Source organism: Augochlora pura, chromosome 3 (genome assembly GCF_028453695.1).
Source record: "Augochlora pura isolate Apur16 chromosome 3, APUR_v2.2.1, whole genome shotgun sequence".
NCBI classification, from domain to species: Eukaryota; Metazoa; Arthropoda; class Insecta; order Hymenoptera; family Halictidae; genus Augochlora; species Augochlora pura.
The window spans coordinates 16,072,799-16,094,383 of NC_135774.1; the positions used below are offsets into that span (position 1 = coordinate 16,072,799).

General features: G+C 36.5%; 2 protein-coding genes across 4 annotated transcripts in view; both read right to left on the reverse strand.

Moving 5' to 3' along the window:
• The window catches only part of Creba (Cyclic-AMP response element binding protein A), a 101,492-nt gene extending 91,911 nt beyond the window's left edge, over window positions 1-9,581 (reverse strand). For both annotated transcript variants that reach the window (XM_078197521.1, XM_078197524.1), the window contains exon 1: window positions 9,195-9,581. The gene's annotated coding sequence lies outside the window, so the exon portion shown is untranslated. The remainder of the gene's footprint in view (window positions 1-9,194) is intronic.
• Window positions 9,582-11,941: 2,360 nt separating this feature from the next.
• Window positions 11,942-18,193, reverse strand: LOC144467975 (uncharacterized). Of its 2 annotated transcripts, none has more exons than XM_078177016.1 (5): window positions 17,956-18,193; window positions 16,314-16,388; window positions 15,916-16,222; window positions 15,363-15,826; window positions 11,942-13,338 (listed from the first exon to the last, which is right to left on the reverse strand). In XM_078177016.1, exons 3-5 carry the CDS (start codon window positions 16,133-16,135, stop codon window positions 12,775-12,777), a joined length of 1,248 nt encoding a protein of 415 aa, XP_078033142.1. In that variant the 5' UTR covers window positions 16,136-16,222; window positions 16,314-16,388; window positions 17,956-18,193; the 3' UTR covers window positions 11,942-12,774. The 2 variants fall into 2 exon arrangements, with proteins under 2 accessions (XP_078033142.1, XP_078033143.1); XM_078177017.1 differs by having other exon boundaries at window positions 17,946-18,193.
• Window positions 18,194-21,585: the final 3,392 nt, after the last annotated feature.

Here is a 21,585-nt window from a genome sequence, read left to right on the forward strand (position 1 = left end):
TAGTAATTATTTTCTTTATTTGTTATTTGGATTCGAAATAATTACATACTGTAGATTAAAACGCTTGCGTTATTTTTGTTGTTATAAGATAGTGTGTCGGAACTGCTTTGTTGAGTTCAAATTCATGCTTTTGTTGGTCAAAGTAATTCCCTTTTCAAGTATTCAAAATCATTGCTATTTTTTGCACATTAGTTCGTATTTTTTAAAGGTTATTCGAAGGTCATAGTGTTAAAAATTGTTTAATTTGTCTCAATGTACAGCACAGTACAGTATTATAAAAGAAATATTCTTTAGTTTGTAAAAAATAACGATGATCTTCAATATTTATAAATAACAAAACCTTGAGAGGAAAAAACAATTCCTTTTACACATTTCTTCATGTCGCCAAGAATAACGAAGACAAAACAAAATAAAACCTTGTATTAGAAAATATAATTCAAATAAAGGAAAGACAAAATGATTATTTCAAAATTTACGAAGTTTCAAGTGAAATATAATAAAAATTCGTTAATAGAAATTAATAAAATAATAAATAAAGTAATATGGAAATAGTAATAGCGAAAAGTATAACGCCAAGTATACATATAACACCATGTAACAATAATTTATACAAAACTATAACTCAAAGAATTTGCCCATCGTTGCTGTATAATTTATGCGCGAAATCATTTTTCTGTAATCTACTTGAAAATTATGCAATTCCTTCATGCGTCAAGCTAGTCTAAATCATCTGTTGTTCCTCAGTTAGATGATCTTATTAAAACCGGTTATAAACAGTAATTTGATTTACAAAGTAGTTTTCCTTTGCCTCTCTACAAAAATGAATATGATCTTAGATGCATCAGCCTTACAGGCTGTGAATCTTTATGCGAGATCAGCAAGTGGTTCCGCACCAGTTGTGGAACGCAGGAAATAAATAAAAATGTATACCACCCTTAACAATCCTGTTGCACAAAGAATAATAGACCAGTGATCGTTAATTTCATTAATGTTTGTACCGCTTTATTCTTCACAGTACTTTTAGATAAACTGGTTCCAGACAATGCAATCATTTCCAAAACGAGTTTGAAACGCAAAATAATTCTCTGCTAATTTATTCTTTCCGCGAACCTCGCTCGTTTCTCGCCGCTTCTCAACAGACGAAATTAAATAGAATTTCATTGTTTCCTCTAACAAAATTACCTAATTACAAAATATATACAAAATAGTGTAATAAACATGAAATAAATGTATATAAAAGTTTGTGATACAATTCGTGAACTTTAAAGTAAATTTATCTAAATTTATTATACTAATTATAAACTTGTATAGTGCTATATTAAAATATATGATGTATAAATAAATTTATAAAATTAAAATAAATATTGTTCATATTAACGTTATTAAAATATAAAACATATACGGCCGAAAGACCCGTCGATAAAGTGTTAACTCCTTGCACTCCAGTGGTGACTCTGCGGCGCCATTAGAATTGTTAGATTGTTGTATCACGTTGCAAAATTATTTTTGTAGATATCGCCGCAGATTAGATTTAAAAAATTGTTATACGAGTCACGAGACTCAATTTCATACGCATGGAATGAATTTTCTTCTATGAAATAGAAATAGTAGAAGTCAGAAAAATGATTTTAGATTTGCGGTTGAAATAGTTTCGAGTGCAAAGGGTTAATTACCATCGATCCGATATCCCCGGAAATCCGCGCGATTAAATGTAAACACGGCCCGAAGGTCAGAAATCAACTGAAAGTACCAGATTTTTTCGAACGTAATCTGTTGAACACAATATCAGCGTTTTCCCGATATATGGTACGTTCCAATTGCATCGCGCCGCCATCATGAACTTTCGAAAGGCGTTTGCCCAGTCAGTTTAGAGACAAAACATTCAAATTGTTCGCTTAATTATTGAATTTTCGGTAATAAAATAATAAAGTAAAATGAATTGTCGTTCTGTTAGGAACAATAGAAAAGCACGTAAGATATATTTGGATCGTTTATTTTGAAAGTGGTGTAAGTCCATCTCTCTTTTTTTAAAAAAGGATGAGATATTGCATAATTTATAATTTGTGGTTACTTTAGTGTAAACTATTTATTTATAATTAGTACATATTTCATATCTAACACACTCGCGATTCTGAATGCTATAACGTTCATTGCAATTGTGACATAAACTTTATATGCACGTTACAATATTTTATTTGTGTATAAAAAAATATAAATATTAAAATGTGATATTTCGAGTGCTCGGACAAAACATGACCAAATAAATTTCCATGTCTGAATTAGTTTAAAAATAAATCTATCTGTTTTGTAAAAATATTGATTGTCCGCAAACGTGTTGAAAATTCCAATATGTACTTCGTTAAATTTCAATACACATAGCTTGCGGGCATTACGAAAAACGAATTTCTTATAAACACCATAGAATTGAAATTAAATGATTTTCGCAACTGGCTAATTATGAATGTAATATAAATCCATAAACAGCCTATAAATATACATTATTTTAGTTAAATTCTCTAAAAAAAATTTCAGAGAGATTTCAAAGAAAACACATTGATAAATTAATAAAAACATTGCCAGGCCAGACACAATTAACTTATATTTCTAAATAAACTAATTCACTAACTTGTAATTTTCCAAAAAAGTAACATAAAACGAACTTGCACCACTTTCCAAATAAATGATCCAATTATACCGCACCGCCATCTTGCCGGTCGCCGCATTTCTCACGTTTAATAATGCTCATACAAGAATACTATCGCAACTGGGACAAATTGGTCCCAAAATATTTAAGTCGTTTGCTCAATTATTAAATTTTCGACAATAAAACAAACGAAACAAACAAATATAAATTGTCATTCCGTTACAAACAACGAAATGGCGCGCAAGGAATATTCTCCAAAATAAACTTTGAAAAATTGCTGAACAAAAAAGCTCGTAAGTATTACCATGAATATTCGATAATAAAGTTGCAAAAATGATCCGCGATTTTGTTAATGGTTAATGCTTTCCACGTTTAACACAGTTGTTAAGCGATCGAGTCATTAGCGAAACGATCGCCATGCCTACGAGAAAGTAATCAGGTTCGTTAAAAAGCCCGCTGCATTTGTTCGCGAGCTGTTGCGTTCGCGCAATCGCAGCGTGTTTACCTTCCACCTTGGTCAGATTAGTTGAAAAAATACCAGCCCCCCTTGTTTTATCGCGATCGCGCGAACTGTACAATATATCTGCGGCGTGTAGAGACTAACGACGACTTTCGGGCGGCTGTTTGCGAAATACTTTCACCGGTTGATTGTGGCCGAGGTTGCCATTTCATCCGTGAATCGTGACAACTGCCAGTGAGATCGATAAATATTATTAGAGCCAATTGCAGGGAATCGATGTGTTCGCGTTGAAATACAGGGAGGCCTCACTACCTCGAATATTTTTACCGTCCCGGTGAAATTATGAAGCATTCAGGGTAGGAAATTGCAACTATACTGTGGACAATGTTGTCAATTACGTGGACAATAATTTAGTCGTCAGTTGGAAAAGGAACTATAGTTGAATGAATTTTTAGAATCTGGGTAAAATTATCAAGCATTGAGAGTTGCAAATTGTAAATACGTTTGAAACAATACATATTTATAGTGTTTTAAGCGATGTAATATTTACAATATTTCAATAAATATAATACTTATAAATATTTATAGATTCATTTACTCGTATAATTTTACAACATTTTTTTAAATTCATTATATAAGTTACTGCATTTTATTTTAACTTATTTTACCACTTGTAATCCATAAGAATGTGCACGTATTGCGAATATATATTATACGTTTGAAATTCAATTTCTCACGCGATTAAAATTTACGAGAGAAAATAAATAGAAAATTTCAAATACACGTGTTGAAAAATAAATTTTTTCTTATATTTCTCTTAATTAATGAATATAGTTGGAACATTTGACATCTGTTTGTTTTTAATAATGTACATATATGAAATGTAAACACAAATGTCAAGGCACGCTCGCAGCTGCTTGTTACGGACTAATTGAGGAGTATACTTTGACATTCATCATTAAATTATAATTGTCACAGAGAAGAAATAATTATCGGAAAGTAACATTCAATTCATTCAATAATCTACCCTAAATTCCAATCAACTTTCTACAAAGCATTTAGAAGACAATTTCAAATATATATTTGTCAACGCGATCACGTGGACGCTGTCTCTTCGGCTTGAATAATCCGAATGTTCGCTGAAGAATTACGATATTACAACATTTTCTGTAGATTTGGATTCCTCGCGTCGATTTTTCTTGAGATACCGGTTCCGATCGATACCGACACCGACCGAGACGGAATCTTCAGCCGAGCGAAAGGTCGGACGAGCCATTAATTTGCATGAAAGCGACAGGCGATGAACAATCCGGTCGAGGACCGTTCGAGCCGAGCGACATTTTGGCGCATGTGCTTCTCAGCAACGGGAAACAGACGGTTTTGATAGCCGCAGCTGCTGATAAATCGACAGAATTGCGCAAACCGAGCGTGCAAATATTGAACAGAAAATTGGCTGAACTTCCTTCGCCCCGCGCACCCTCGCAAACGTTATCCATGGAACGAATTTCTCAGGAAACCAAAACTTATGTGTCTTTTCTGAACGTTGAAGTATTTTCTAATGAATTTGTTATCAGTCTCTGAACGATTATATTTTGATTATAGCTATCTTCGCGAATGAAATTTAATGAAATTCTAGATATTTCGTGTACTATTTGTTTTGCTTGTAAAATCAACGTTTCTAAGCGGAAGGTGTGAAAACTAGTTTGTGAAAGGAGCTGCAAATTTTGTTACTAGGTAACTTGTTACCAAGAGACACCCTGTATAAGTACAGTTACTTTGCGAAAACAAGATTCCACGGGACGTGCTAAATTTTAATACATTATTTAGTAGCGGTTGTCCGAGCGCCAAGAAATTCGTGATTTCTTGATCAATCTTTTACTCGAGTTCATTATTGTAATGGTGGATTAACGAATCAATCTTAACAACGCAAGTTGACAATGTATTATTTGTTTAATGTTATTATTGACAATGTAACATTAATATTTCAAAAAAGTATAATTTTATGGGAAAATTGTTTGGTTCTATCTAATTATAATGTAATATTCAAATTTAATTTTGCTCCATTAATATTCTAGAAATATGTAATTTTCTTTCAAATTTTATTCCATTTAATTATAATATAATGTTACAATTTAATTTTATTCCAAAAATATTTAATAATTTTTTAGGCCCAAATCCTATTAACATCTTCGCATAGTTTAACTCTTACACATAGCTCTTTATTAATTATTCTGTACAATCCTTCCTAGAAATTAAATGAAATCGACTAATTTGATGATTCCATTGCAAGAACTAACTGTAAACTACATTCAGTTTTTAATCTCACATGTTTTTTGACGACTATAATTTTGAGTTTTATTATTTTTATTTGTATACTGATATTTATTAAAAATTTATATGTAATTCAAAATGCATATGTTATCCAAATATCATACGCTATTAAAAATTGGTAGCTATTCACAATTGATATGCAATTCAACATTGATATGTAATTAAAAAATCATATTATTAAAAATTAATATGTTATTAAAAACTCCTATGTTATTAAAAATTGATATGCCATTAAAAACTCCTATGTTACTAAAAATTGATATGTCGTCCAAAAATAATACGTTATTAAAAATTCCTATATTATTAAAACTGATATGTTATTCAAAACAGAAATACGTAGTATATGTAGCAATGTCCCAACAATTATGTTCATATTTCACAAAAAGATAACTACACATTTATGGTGCACGCATGTCAGTAACAGCGTACCATAAATGCAACATTTATGCATTTATTGTTCACATAAAAATATACTACACCCTCCATAAAATCCATCCGTGATATATGTATATAATTTTTTTAGAAATTAATTCATGCAAACGAGTATCGACCATAACGAACGCTGATAGCGATCCTATCGAACCGAAAAAGAAATTTCACCAAAGTCAATCGTGCCTATTTGCCGAGGTTGTTCCAATATTTGCCAGGCATTCACAGAACACCTAGGCATCGAATAGCGTTCCGTGGAAAAAAAAGAAACTTCTGGAAAACGTGTCGGCGAAGATAATTCGAGCGTCGGCCGCTATCGGCGAGCGTTTTATCTGGCCTGATTCCGGTCGCGTGAACCGCCCTTAAATACGAAGCACATATGCAGCACGTTTCCCTACCCGCATTCGGGTACCGCATAACGCGGCCGGTATCATCGTCAGCACCGGTTTCACATTCGCGTTAAAAGCCTACGCTCTACACCGTGACTCAACGCAGAAAGCATTCCCATCCCGGCTACAATAATACCATCGAACTTTCACAACACTCCGGTGACTGTAACGCGACTGCCATTCGCCCGAGAAGAAATCGTAAACCTGTTCAATCGGTCGAATCCCGATTAACATTTCTATAGACGTAATTAGAGAAGCACGGTAACGATATTCGAAGACTGTTTGCTGCGGTTCGTGCCACTTATGCTTTTGGATCGGTACGGCGAAGCTATAAAATTTAACAATTTGCTTGCAGTGATTAACTGTTTGCTACAGTGATTAGCTCTTTGCTATTATAATTGGGTCTTTGGAATAGTAATTAACTCTATGCAGTTGGAGATATTCTAAGCCTAGAGTTCAACAATTTTTTCCGATGTAGAATATGTTCAATGCGTGGTATACTTGTTTGTTTATTTTTGCGGAACTGAATGCATCTGATTGTAATTATAAACAATTCGTGTCTTTCATTAAGCTTTTATACAAAAACCTGAATATTTATTGAAAAATCAGAAATTATATTGATACTTTGATTGATAAGCCAAGTGACTTATAGATTGTAAAAACCGATGGAATTTATTTATTTGTCTTTTTTTTTTATAACGTTGTGTAGTGAACGGTTTAAATACTATTATTTACGGAGGAAAACAATGATTGTTTTAGACATTCATTGGTGGTTTCTCTTTTATGCTTTGATCCAACAATTCTGTGACATCCGTGGAATTATATTTGAACTAAATGGGACTGCGATGGATGAATTTTCACTGAAAGTGCATATGGGGGTTGAACATGCAATGTCTGTTGCGAAACCGCTATTACGCGGATCTAATTCCTATTTACACTAATTGTAAGCGAGAACCGACAGCGATAATAATTTAAACTTTCTTATCATTAATAACTTCCTATTTGAAAAGAAAGATTTAAAACTATCGTATATACTATTGATATTACTAGCTAACATTTATTTTTACCGCGATTTTGTACATACCTATTTCGACCAGAAGGTGTCTTTTGACATCTTTGCGTTTAAATGATAATTGTGAAAACTGTCGAGATTTCAAATTGTCAATTAAATATAAAAATAATTTGAAAAATATATTTATTGATACAATAATGTGTATTTATTAGAAATTGTTTAATCATGTTTTAAATTCTAGCTTCATTCATCTATCTATATAAATATGTATGAACGTAACTGTTTATTAACAATGTAAATGTTTATTGTGAAGATAACCGAATGCAGTTATATTATTAACATAACAGTGATCATAATATAGTTATGAAATTCTTTCTTTGCTTAATACCACAGTTTTTACAAATCTATGCTATGCAGTAATTTTTATACTATATATATAAAAACAATAATCACGTTTATTGAACACACTATCAAATTTGGAAAACGGAAAGCATTATTTAAATTTTCTAGAATCTCATGGTAGTAATAGGTATACCATATATGTACACATTTTTAGATCCATAATAAGCAGGAGGAGAGTAATATCATTGAATTAATTGAACAACTATTGTTCGAAACGTCAACAAATTAGTTGCGAAGGAATAATTAAGCTTAAAGCACAATTTTTTGAAGTTGAAATCTGAAAAGTACCTTTTAACACCGCTTCGTAGAAATAGTGTTAACACTAAGCGTACCACCGCCGGTTAAATGACCGGGTTCACAATATTTATTTCATAATTATTGTAATCATAAAGCTGCTTCCATTGGAAATTATTGAACACATTTTTTTTACTCAGGCGCACAATATTTTAAAGATCGTGGAAGATTTAAATGAATTGAATCTTATAATGTTTATAAAGCAACAAATGTCAGCTACTCTTCGACCACGGTACACTTAGTGTTAACCCTTTACTGGACTTTAACAAGTCCGACTCGTGGTGGATATTTCTAGTAACAAGCTGTTAGGTATGAATGTTGATCAGTTCCTCGAAGTCGGGATCAAGTTCTAGTCTCTTTTCAGCAATATTTAAACGTACGACTAGATGTAAATACACGATAAAAATAAAGTTTCTTTTTCTGCCAAGAAATTATTGCGGTCGGAAAAGTTCGAGCATTGCAATTGTGCAGATTACAATTAGAATACAAGATATCAAGGCAAGGAATCGACCCTTTGCGTTCGATGCCATTTTAACTGTAAATCTGAAATAAAATTTCTGGCTCATAGTATTTCCATTCTATGTAACAAAGTGCACTTTTATGCATACAGCTGCCTCATAATCGTTATTCGAGTACGAAGGGTTAATATTGATAATAGAAGAGTAAAAGCAGGCTGATTCATTCTATAAAAATTAGAATTGATCCCAATTTGTGTTACTGAATAATTCAACTAAAGCAACTTGAAATATTCTTAAAAATTCTTAGCTGAATAAATATAAAAATCCGATATTATTAGAAGAGTAAAGTAGACTAAAATCAACTAAAAGATCAACTAGAATCGACGAGAATGGACTAGAATCGACGAGCACAACATTCACCCCCTAAACAGACGCTAGCAGACGAGCGCGGCAGGAGACGCGACAAGTGGTCGCGCCAGGCGTATGGCGTTGCGCATAATCAAATTCTCGGAAAAAGCTTTGGCCGGTATCAACACGGTTTCTTTCTCGTCCCACGACGGGGCGGATCGGTTCAATTGACGATAATAAATCGATCGGATCCAACGGATACGCGCCAGATGGTACGGCGTACCGGCTCAATGTGACCGACTTGTTAGATGCACGCGCGTGCACGTGTACTTGATCGCGGTGCGCTGCTACGTGCCGCAGCCCGCAAAACACCGCGAACAGTAATAAAAAAAAAATAAACCACTCAGAAACGCGTCCGGATACTCACCAGCGATAATAGATCACGGCGCCGAGTTCCCCTCCGACTGACGACTCCGAACAATCACCACGAACGAGCCGGTCGAGCAATAAAGTTGCACAAATATCGTAACAGTAGGGCCACAACAGCACTGATCGAACGGAGCCCGCACTGTACCATACGACGCACTGTTAGCAACCGAGGCGCCAATGAACATGCAGGAAATCGGGACAGCGGGATCGATAGCCAACACCCGTGCACCTACGAACGTATCGGGCCACTAATAGGGAAGAAACCAAGCTTTCCGTCCAAGTCCTGAGCTCTCCTCCTCCGTCAAGCTTTTCTGGTGACCTTCGATCGGTAAAGTCGTGTTCCCGGGTGCAAACCGTGGCGTACGATACGCGCGCGTTCACGTCCTCCGCGTAAATGCACAGCCGCCGGCACGTGCTGCCCAAGCGGACCTATTCTACTCCCATTTCTCGACCAATCAGACGGGACCACCTGTTACTAGACAACCGGTAACGCGCCTGCGCCGAGAACCTGTTGCGCGCGCACCGAGCAATTGTTGGCTTAACATGGCTGCTTCTAATTTGAAATCAAGGGTTTAGATCTGCTTTATCGCGTTTCCTCTTTCGGTTCGAAGAGATTGTGGACTGTGTGCATAAACGTGGTTGTTTGTATAATTGTTTGGGGATTGTTGCTGTATGGAGGAGTGATTGGAACTCGGTTTAATGTGATGGACTAGTTGAGAGATGCCGAGGGTTTACCGGCGTTCATTTCTGAATGGAATTTTAATTGGGATTTTTTGTGATGTTTACGAAATTAGGAATACCTGGTGGCTTGTAAATTTGGTGATGACTGGCTGTATGATTTTATATGAATGATGACTGATGGATTGTGATGACTGATCAACCTTGAATGGCTTGGAGTTTTCTGTCTTCGGAGTCCTTATTAATTGTGAGTGCTATTATTCTTTTTGATTGTCGTATAATTTTACTTGTTATTATTGTAATATAACATATTAATAATAATATAATGTATTAAGAATGATGTAATATATTATTACAATATATCATATTTCATTATTATAATATTGCTTATTCCTTACAGACTTATTATTTTTGTGAGAGGTGGTTAGAAATGGAGCACGAACGTAATAGAGGGCTAGAGAGAAAAATGGCGCGAGAATTTGAACACCAGAGACAGGACTGAAAGAATAGGTTACTAAATCTAAATTTTAAAAATTTAATTGATTTGTCGGCATTGATTTCCGTATACATATTATTCACATCTTCGTCATTCTACACTCTAAATATAAGGAACACCGTAAATTTCACAGTTACCGCTTCTCAATGGCGGGAATGCTTGAAAATTCAAAATTCCTTCGGCTGTGTTTTCAAATAAATCATTCGCTATAGTCGCTTGAACAAACTATACTAAAAGGTTTACAAATAATTATATCTAGACTGCGGACGTTTATGCAAAATAAAAATTGTCCGTATCAATTTCTGACAAGCCGATATGAACTTCATTGTTGAATCGTCTGGATGAAAATAATATATTCTCTTGATCATTATATTGTTTTAAATATTACTTATCCAGTTATCCGAACACATAAATTCCGCAGTCTAATTATATCAAATCTTGATTTCTAAAGGATACAATTACATTTATTAATCATTTGATTACATCGATAGAATCTGCGATACATGTTCGATGGACTATCAATATTTAATACACGCAAAAGGCATACCTTGCACGAGTTCCGTGCAATAAGCAAATAAAGTATAAAAATATAAGTACGTAATGAAATAAAACGTGATATCTTTTTTTTGTACGCATCGCGCTAAATAGTTAATATCCAACTTTTACACGGGATACGGACTACCATTTTATCGATGGTTGGCGATTGGTTCGACGAATAAATTCGGAGAGTTGTTGTTCTATAACAATTGTGTAATAATCAGCAAGCTTTTCAAAAGAAAAGATAGAAAAACTGTTACAATAACTGTTTTATTCTCCTATAGAAAACTGTTATATTCTCTTTTTCGAATAATTTAATTTTCCATTATTTTTTATACTTATAAATGGAATATCCACGAGGCAAATGTCAGCATCTTCTATATCTGTTATTTGTTCGAATAATTATTAAAGATAAGAAGATAAATAGAATAATAGCTAAATTAATTAGTCGAAAAAGCGAATATAACAGTTTCGTATAGCTGAAAGAGATCTTTCGAATAGCTTAATCACTTTGCTATTTATTTCGTAATTCTTTACAAGACAAAAATTATAAATTTAATCGCCGACCAAATAATTATCAAGGAACTTACCAGCAGCTTGAAGTCTGCAATTCAGAAGCGAAAGCAACACTGTGATTCGTTCTCACTATGATCGCGATGAGGATGATAGAAGTTTAACTTTGTCCATTATTTATTGATATTTTCCTCTGTTGGAAAGATAAACTGAACCGACAAGATTGTTGACTGTATCATTCTCTGAACCTATAACTGCTATGTAGTGTATTAATGTTCGATCGACATGTATATCCGGAGATTGTGCCAGAACTGAAAATAGTTTTAAAAACAAAAGTGCTTGGACGAGAATCATTAAATTTAGATAAATGCGTCTGTTTGAAGAGTACAGTGTATATATATATATATTTTTGTAATATATGGATATATATATATATGTATATGTATAAATACATATCGTTCAGTGTTTATAAGGTTAGGCTGATACCACGAAGTACACTACAAAAATAATTTCCTCTAGTGTAAGGTAAATTTCGAAGCAAATTCTTTATTTTAATATTATTGTACATCATGCGCCATTTCTTTTGTGCCCACCACGCCAGTAAAAAATATTTCTCTCAACGAATCGTAGTTTATCTTGTATCAACCTCTAAAGTTCTTTTATCTTCTTATATCAGGTACAATACAAGGCCAAACAATATATGATTATGTAATCTTTGTTCTCTTTCGATAGACCTCTGAATTATATAACTTTAACATTACCCGTTTATCAATTGTTATTAGTTCGTTATCTTCGTCTCTCTCTTTCTCTCTCTTTTTATTTTTTTTTGTTTGTTTGCCATTGTATAGCATAACATAGTGTTCTCCAGTATACAAGCGTACAATAAAAATAAAAATACTCCGACGCGACTTCGCGTAGCGATTCAAAAAGAAAAACAACGATACAAATTCGTCGTAACTGAAAAGAACCATGAACGTTTTGTTTTTTTGGCGAACGATACGCGCGCGATACAAAAATAAGTTCCATTCCCTCGCGGACGACGTTTCTACGCGCAGTTAAAGGAAATAAAAATAAAATGGACATGAAATGATACGGGCGATTAATCAAGCATAAACGATTAAGTAAACGATCCCGACGTCGGTCGTCGGATAATCGTATAACGAAGACCGTCGCACTGTCTCCACTTGTTCTCTTATCGCGAAAGCAGAAAACACATGATAAAGGAAGAGAAAATAATGACAATAGACACGGTACAACGGAGTCGTTGCACGGATCAACGACCAGCGTGACTGATTGATAAACGAAACAAATCGAAGACATATTCGATCGAAAGTAACCGGAAGGAATTATCTGTTCAGAATTCCTTCTTCATAGCAGATTTTAACAACGCACTGCGCATCGACGTGACCAGTTTCTCGAGCTCCTCGACTTTCATCTTCAATATCCTGTTGTCGCGCTCCAAATCGATCGCTTTCGTTGCCATCTCGGACTCCTTCGCTTTCTTGTTCATCCGTGACTTCCGCGACGCCTCGTTGTTCTTCTCCCTGGACTCGCGATAATGCAGGATCGTCCGATCCTCCGAGTTCGAATCGGTTCGCCGCCTCTTTACCGCCTTCTCCCGCCTCGCTATCCTATTGTAACTCTTCTCTACTTTGTGGTATGTCTTCTCCAACGATGACCTCAGTCTTTCCGACTTCCGCGATGATACGACGACTGGCGTTTCCGTAGACGACGAGGTCGCGGTTGATGCTGCCCGGCTTCTGCTGCTCTCTTCGGCGGCCACCGGTCTCGTTCGACTGTCCGCCTCCGATTTCTCGTAGGACTGCGGTATACTCTGCGACGAGTCCGCGATCGACCATGGTTTCGATACCACCGACGAATCCCTGGACACGCTACCCTCCGGCGATCGCATCTCATCCTGCAAAATTACGCACCCAGCCAGTTAGGTACTCTGTGTTTTCGTTGAAAGTACTATTAACCACTTGTGCTGGGAAGATGCGTCACGCGGGACGGTATGACGCATCCATTAATTCGCTAGCAGAGCAAGTGGTTAAATCGATTGCTTCTCGTTAAGGTAGTATTCTAGTGCGGATTATTAAAAATTCGAGTTTTGTTTGGCATTTTTCAGGAATACACGGTGGTGTTTGTTAATATTTTGACGGTTTTATAAGTTTGGAAAATTACAGATTTATTGGTAGCTATCGATATTGGTATTGAAATATATTGCGCTTATATTTGGAAATTAAATAAACTAAAAACTTAAATTAAAAATTTAATGTTTGTCTACATGCCTTTATGTAATGTGTCCGTCTTTTGCTCGGATTTCAATCTTGATTATCCTTGATATTCATACTACTTTTCATAAATTATTGGGCAAATATCATATGTTTGTTATGATTACTGTGATGAAAAATAAGTCAGAAATATAGTATATTAATAACATTAGTTGTGCACGTGACTAGAATTTGCATGATTGTCAATCAAAGGCGGGCACATTGACGAAGAACGTTTAGGCCGAGATAAGCATTAATTGCTGATTATTTATTATATTAGTAATTATTAATTACTGGTAAAAATACAATCGTTGTAATTGTTATATGTATACTTAATTTTAAGATATAATGGAAATATGAAACGAATGTAACGATTATATATCAGATACCAGCAAAATACCTGTAATTTTTGCAACTTATACTGTTTAAATATTTATGATCAATACTGTAGGCTCAAAAGTACGCCTATAAAAACTTGTATCTGAACTTTTAAAATTAAGGAAGTTAAGACTGGTTAAAATACGCGACGGAAGATTAGTTAACCGAAAATATAATATTCATAATAAGAATGATCATTGGTATACGAAATCTTATATATTTATTTTTATCGAATCTGTTTTTGAAAATTGTACTCATAATATCTCAAAATATACTTTTAGCTAATTGCTTTCAAAATTTAGATAAATATTCAATATACTTATTCTTATAGTTCGTACTAGAAACTTAGCTGGAAAAGTTTTCTCTAGTTAACGCGACCAATTTTGACTCTTTTCAACCAGAATAATTTTTGAATGATATTAAAACATAAATAGTCCTCGTAAATGTGGTTCATAAAAGTGTTATAGTTTCTTCGCAAAAGAGATCCCAAAGAAAGTTAAATGAAACCGTAATTTACACTAGAATACTCCCTTAAATTCGATCAGAATAGAATAAGAATTTATAGACTTTAATTACAGTGTTTCTACTTGATTCGATAGAGTATTTCAGAAGGCCTGAAAATATACCAAAATTTTACGAAACCGAAGTTGTGTCAAATAAATGAAAATGTAGTTCTAATAATCTTAGGCAAAGAATATACAATTTTTCACAACTTGCATGTTAAAATTGTGTCCTACAATATGCTATAACACACTACAGAAAAAGATATAGTCCTTCATTAACTTATTATCGAAATGAAAATTTCACACATAATTTACATAACACGTATATCATTTACGTCTTAATAGAAATTTAATTTGATTTTTCTGTAATGGAAATTTGGAATAAAAGTATATAAAGATACAGAAGATACAATACTTGTCAGAGACATTATTAGCTATTGACTATTGTTTTTGAAATAGGTGTTACTACTTTTAAAACAAAAATTTGTTCGCGAACCCGATGCTTCTAATGATATTCATAAACATTTTTCATGTTCGCCTTCTGAAACATTCGGCGCGTCAAGATCGACACACTGTAGACAACTCTAGACGAAAACAGTTCAAAAATAGACGCTTTCGCCACAGACAGATGCAACAACCCGCTCTCTGGCGTGAATTCGGCCAACTCATGAACTATAGATTTGTTATCTACAACAAACATCGACGATTCTAGGAACATCGCCGGCCATTTCGCAGCTGGTCTGTGTCCGAAAGCCGTGAGATAGCTCGATTACGTTTGATCGACTCACATCGCAGAGATATGTTAACAAGTCGAATGTGTCCGAACCAGTGGTCTCGACGGTTCTCAGAACGTCCCAGGTGTCCCGTTGGTTCTCGGCCGAGTCGATCGAGGTCGGACAAGCATCATCCAGATCGATCTCTTCTACTTGATATCTGGGTTGGAATGATGGTGTACTAACGGTCGTAGTATTGTTCTGTTTACTCCACGGGCTCGTGCTCGTGGTGGACGCCGTTCCCATTGACAGCTTCAACCAGCCGGTTGCTGCTGTTTCGGCGGTGCTATCCTCTTTCGCGGATTTGCTAGTGGCTTTTTGTGTGGATTGTAAGCTGTGAGAATTGCTGGTGAAATATTCGGTAGTCTCAGCACTATTACTCATTTTGACGTTCCATCTCTCCTCGTCGGCTACATTCATCAAATCTTTCAATATCCCCACTTCTGACGACAAAGCACTGTTACCCTCGTATTTCGTACCTGGAACCAAACATTGTCGAAACAATATCATAGAAAGGATTCGTGTTTCGGTAAACCAGTAGACGATCGAACGGACCATGCGTACTCACCTGATAGTTTAAACGCAGAGGATTCACCTGTAGGAAAATCGCAATGACCCTGGAACGTCTCCATGCACCAACCGCTTAAATCCTGAAAGTTTTCCTCCCAGATGGAGGACGTTACTTTCCCCTCCTCTTTTATTGGACTCATCTTGGTCTGTGGGAATGTCCATGGCTCTTTTAATAACTCTGTCTCCATAGTCGGAGTTAATAATGGGATTGTGTCCATTTTTGATGACTCTTCCGCCTGTGGCTCCGATCTCACGCCACGAGAAACAGATGACAGCCGCAGCTGATGGTTGCATGGCTTGGATACCTAAAAATAAAAGTTCCCCTTAAAAACATTTTTTTTTTCGCGACGACCGACACAACGTGGTCGTGGTTAGATCTCGAAAAACGGTACACACGTTATACACGCCTCCCTTCTCAAATGAAATGTTGCTGGCCGTTGGGCGTTCGTTAATAGGAGGGATTTTGGATACCTATAAGAAGAAAAGACACATCTCACATACACAAGCAGGCAGCCTTACCGTCCGCGAACACGCGAGCGCGGTTCAATTAGCAAACGGTTGTTACGATTACAGCCGGCGACGATAACAGCTAATCCTTATCGTTCGGTTAGTTTTTTGTGATTTTGTTTACGTTTCGATAGGCGGGTAATAAAACGGCCCCGATAACGTGTATCAACCCTATCAAGCTCGATATAAAGTAATAAGATGTTAATTTATCATGATAGCAAGATTAATGTTTCTCGGAACTGATAACATTGTGCGCATCTTGCGGATACTAGTAACGTTACTACTACAACGGCGAGGCTTTATCGCGATCGTGGCTGGATTTAATTAATAGACGACACATTCGCTGGAAAAAAAACAAGATATAGACAAGATCGGCCTGATAAAACTCGCAGTCACATGCTGTCAGACGGTCCGCCACGGCGTTGCAAAGAATTAGTAGAAGATTAGTCGAATAAACGTTTTCGATTCGTTCGACCGCATCGGCGGTCTCAACCTCGTTCCACTAAATGCTTCCAGAAGACGCCTCTACTGGCTACGAAAAAAGCGTGTTGACGGCGTGCGTTCCGGTTAGCAGCTTCTTCGCATACAGACGAGCAGCTCGTCGGAAACAACAGAGAATATTTGCACGCGCTGCCGCACACGTTCCCGCAGCCCGACGTCGAATATACGTTCGTTGTACCTGTACCACTGCCAAGAGCGAGAGCCGAAACGAAAACAAACGTAGCCGCTGGTCCGGTGCCTCGTTCTCGCGAACACAAGAGAAACTTTGCACAGAACCGTGACTTCGGTTACACCCTGTAGAACGATTGTTCGTGAGTCCACAAACACGCACCGACTGTATCGCGAGTTTCGGTGACGACTGTTTTTTTTTCTCTCGTTGAGATCCACGAGCCGTCGAGCTGATAACGCAATCGCCCGCGATAAGTCCGAGTTTATCGGCTCGCGGTGCTGATAAACAACTCGCCTCGAATTCGCGAGATTTAAACGACGACTGATTCGCGGCGTGGCATGCGTCGCTGGATGAGTTAATCGGAAGAAAGCTGGCGGAGACTAGGAACGTAGTACGACGTTTGTGGCCCGCATTTCGCCGGCCACGGCCGCCGATCTGTCGGCCCGGTGTCCGACTGGCGCCTTATCGGAAACTAACGTCGCTATCAACCCGGTTATGTAACGCTCCGAATCGGCGACGGGACGGTCGCGACGGGGCCGTCGTTCCGACGACGACGGACGATCAATCGGCGAATTTGCGCAGGAACCGCGGGTCGGAGAACGGCTGACGCACCGTTCGCGATATACAAAGAGCGAAGTTTCTGGAACGCTATATTTACTCGGGGCGAAGTATATGTGCGGCATTCGCTTCGGCCACGTTCGATCGATCCGCGGGCTACGTGCGCAGTGTAATTTCCAAGTCATTGCCAGCGGCACCGACGGAATTAAACCGGAATTATATAATCGAGAGCTGCGCGACGACGATGCCGTTTGCCGCGCGAAATGCCTTGCGAAACGCCTAAACGGTAATACCTGTACTCACCCTCCTCGGTACAATCACTGTGGTTTTCGGTTCCACTCGGGGTGCGGGCCTTCTCTTTGCGACGGGGCCGATCGATCCACGTATGCGCTCGACGGTGTCTAGGTACTTGGTAAACGAGAGCTCGCGTCACTGACGAAACCAACCGTTCCGCACTTGTGTCGTGCCTCTGCGAATCTTCTGCGCGGAATGCGAGCTGGAACGACGACGGTGCCGGATTAAACCGCGTCACGGGACATACCCGCCGCAGCCCGAGCCGCCCATCTACAGCGACTCTTCGAGCACGTCACCGTCGGCCAATCAACGGCCGATGAGCACACCGACCGCCAATCTCTGCAACGCGGTCGAGGCGCGGAGGCGACTCGACACGTCAGACGCGGCACGCCGCACAGTTATTCGATCTTATGGGCGCTCCGAAACTAATTCATCTGCGACTTAAGTACCTTAACCCTCTTAGTACTGAACCACGATATATCGTTGTTGGCAATATAGTTTTTTAAATATTTTTGTCAGACAACAATTTCATTTCTTACTTCTTCTCCCTTTTTGAATTTCTTATTTATTAAAATTCTTGCATTTTCTTTCCGAAACTTTATCAAACTTCGTCCAACGAGTTTTAAACATTTCGCTCAGATACAGACTCTGTTGGCCGGTATTAAGAGGGTTAACCCTTTGCACTCGAAGTTATTTCAGCTGCAAATCTGAAATCGTTTTTCTAGTTTGTAGTATTTCTATTTTGGTATAATGAAATTCGTTCTACGCTTGTAAAATTGAGTCTCGTGACTCGTATAGCAGTTACACTTTCAACAATTTTTTAAATTTAATCTTTGGCGATATTTGTATAAGTAATTTTAGGATTAAGGGTTAAGTTTTTAAATAAAATGCAAAGATGAAGTGATTTGTACGTAAATAATATACAATTATGTTAAGAGAAATCGAAATGGTTTCGTTTGTTTGATGAAGAGATACAACTTTTGTTAATATTTAGTATTATAATTTATTGGAGATTGTGTACTGACTAATTTTTATATTACAGTATTATTTCATTATGAATTATTAGGTAAGTGGTAACGGGAAAACATATTGCTACGTTGAGTAATTAAATCAAGAACACGGAATTTATATTAACCTACAAGAAAATTCATATTCGGTTTGCTTTCATGATTATTAAGGCTCGCCGTAAATAATAAATATATGTCAGTTGTGGATGTATTATATTAAGATGATGCATGTACTATATTAATGTAATTTATGTATTATCTTGGAATATGTACTATACACTTGAACGTAATGTATTTATATTACATAACAGATTTTTATGCGTCATCGTATATACCAACCAATAGTAAAAATCATTTAGTACGCATTTTATAATAAATGTTAATACTAAATATTAATAAATGATTATTTTATTTAGAAAAGATTTAAGACTGAAGTTTTATATGTATATTATACATTATTATATTATATAATATACGTGATATATATTTCTATACATGATATATATTTATATATATTATATATATTTATATATTACCAAAAGAATGGTCAAACTACTTAAATTGAAAATTAATTAGAAGATACGATTTTTGTTCCGAGCGGCAGTAAGATCGAATCATTGTGCGCCGGGCAGCACCGCGCCGGGCAGCACCGCGCCGGGCCGGCGAATGTTCGCAGTCGATAATCCTTTTCTCTTTTCTTTGCATTGTTCCGCGTACTTTCTACTCGTCGGACCGAGTCCCGGAAACTCTGTTCTTTTTGCTCCTGTTCGCGTTTCTCAGAAATTCTGGTCACGCCGACGACGATGGCCCCCGTCGAGCACGAATCCCGGACGTCGCGAAAACTCCGAAGATTCGCACGCTCGATAGGATTGACGAATTGATATCGACGGAAGGACGTAGGACAATAGCGGATTACGTGACCGTCGCGCGATTAGCAGAGCATGCGACGCGTAATTTTGCTGGAATGTTGTAAGTTTCTTGCTCACCGCCGCGCCATCGATTTTGCGATAGGTTCCGAACGTAATGCCGCCGCAGATGGCGCCGGCGCTGGTATACCGCGTTCGAAATACGCACGATTTTCCTGCCGCTGAAATTCTTGCGTCAGACGGTGATGCTGACTTTTCGGAGATGCTGCCGCCACGATAAGGCGCCCTTGACGACTATTTTCTAATCGCACGTGAACCTCGCGTAATTCCTTTTGAGAATTATATAAGGCGCGCTCGACGGAGTTTATTGCGAAACTATGATCCTGCATTGCGTTTCGTCCGAAAAATTGTGCCCCACCAATTTAGGGTACTCTGTCTGTATCTGTATTTGAATATTACTCATCGTCACGTTTTGTCAAGCGTTTCCCACAGTCTGACGACAGTTAATCAACTCTTAATCAGCTATAGATTATAATGTTACAAATAGTAGAAAGAGCGTTCCATTGTAAAAATCATGGTCATCTTTATTTTTCTTTTAATTACATGGTGTATGTATTTTTTATTTAATATTGTTGTAGTTCGTGCTAAGATGAATTGATCTATCATAATTTTATTTTATCGATCTAACTATCATTAAAATACATTTATAAATACACAATAATTATAAGTACATAATACAATATAATTGATATTCCTGCAAGTGGAGACGGAGAAAATCTAGAGGTCAGCTTTGTTCTTTTAAATGGACAACAATTTTATTTGCTGCATTTCCGTATCTGGGCTGAAACTTACTGTTTCTGAGATATTTCTACAATAAGACGTATAAGGTATGCGACAATTGAAAGATTACACGTTGCTTAGCTGCAAATGCCAGACATTTCAAACATGAATAGTTTTGTGAAAAACGTCAAATATTTCTGGACCGGTAAATTTTATGATAAATGCATCTTCTACTTTCGGAATATGCAATGTCAAGCATAAAATTATGTTATATTATATTATACTGTACCATATTTTATTATATTATGTTATACTAAATTTTACTGTGTTCTACTAAACTATATCATATTAAATTATACTATATTACAGTATATTGTATAATATAATATATTACCTCGGGCATTTTATGTGAGCCCGGGGGAACATGGTTTGATTCATAAACTAATTTCTTATAATGTACTATATTATAGTCAATTATACTGTATTTTACTGTATTATACTATATCGTATTACATTATATTATATTTTATGTAAGGCCAAGGGAACATGAGTTGAAAATAAACGAATTATAACTATATTGTATAATATATTATATTGTACTCTATTATACTATATCGTACTACATTGTATTATGTTATACTCATTTTAATTAATCAAGATATTTAACTGGACAGAGTTTATGTAACACACTGTATATTATCTACTTCAAATATTTCAAAACCGAAGGTCGATTTTGATAAATCCTGTTAAGGTATTTTAACATTAAATACATATATACATTAACTTCACTTCATTCTCGTTTCGAAAGCAATTTCCACGACAGTAAGTTTGTCATATTAGTAGTGGCGAAGGTGATGATCCTTGTGCCATTCTTCGTTGTGTACCGAGACTTTGCATGTAATCACACCAGGCTTATTGTATTAGGCAAGTCGCGCGCGTGTGTTGGTATGCACGCATGCGCGCGCTCTCCGAGGTTCGTGCATAGC

What these genes read in the sequence shown, in the direction of transcription:
- LOC144467975 (XM_078177016.1), bottom strand. Translation starts at nt 16,135, where the DNA reads ATGGACACAATCCCATTATTAACTCCGACTATGGAGACAGAGTTATTA. An exon ending in CTCTGCGTTTAAACTATCAG is followed by an intron (nt 15,827 to 15,915) that starts GTGAGTACGCAT and finishes GTTTGGTTCCAG; the next exon opens with GTACGAAATACGAGGGTAAC. An exon ending in TGTTAACATATCTCTGCGAT is followed by an intron (nt 13,339 to 15,362) that starts GTGAGTCGATCA and finishes GTAATTTTGCAG; the next exon opens with GATGAGATGCGATCGCCGGA.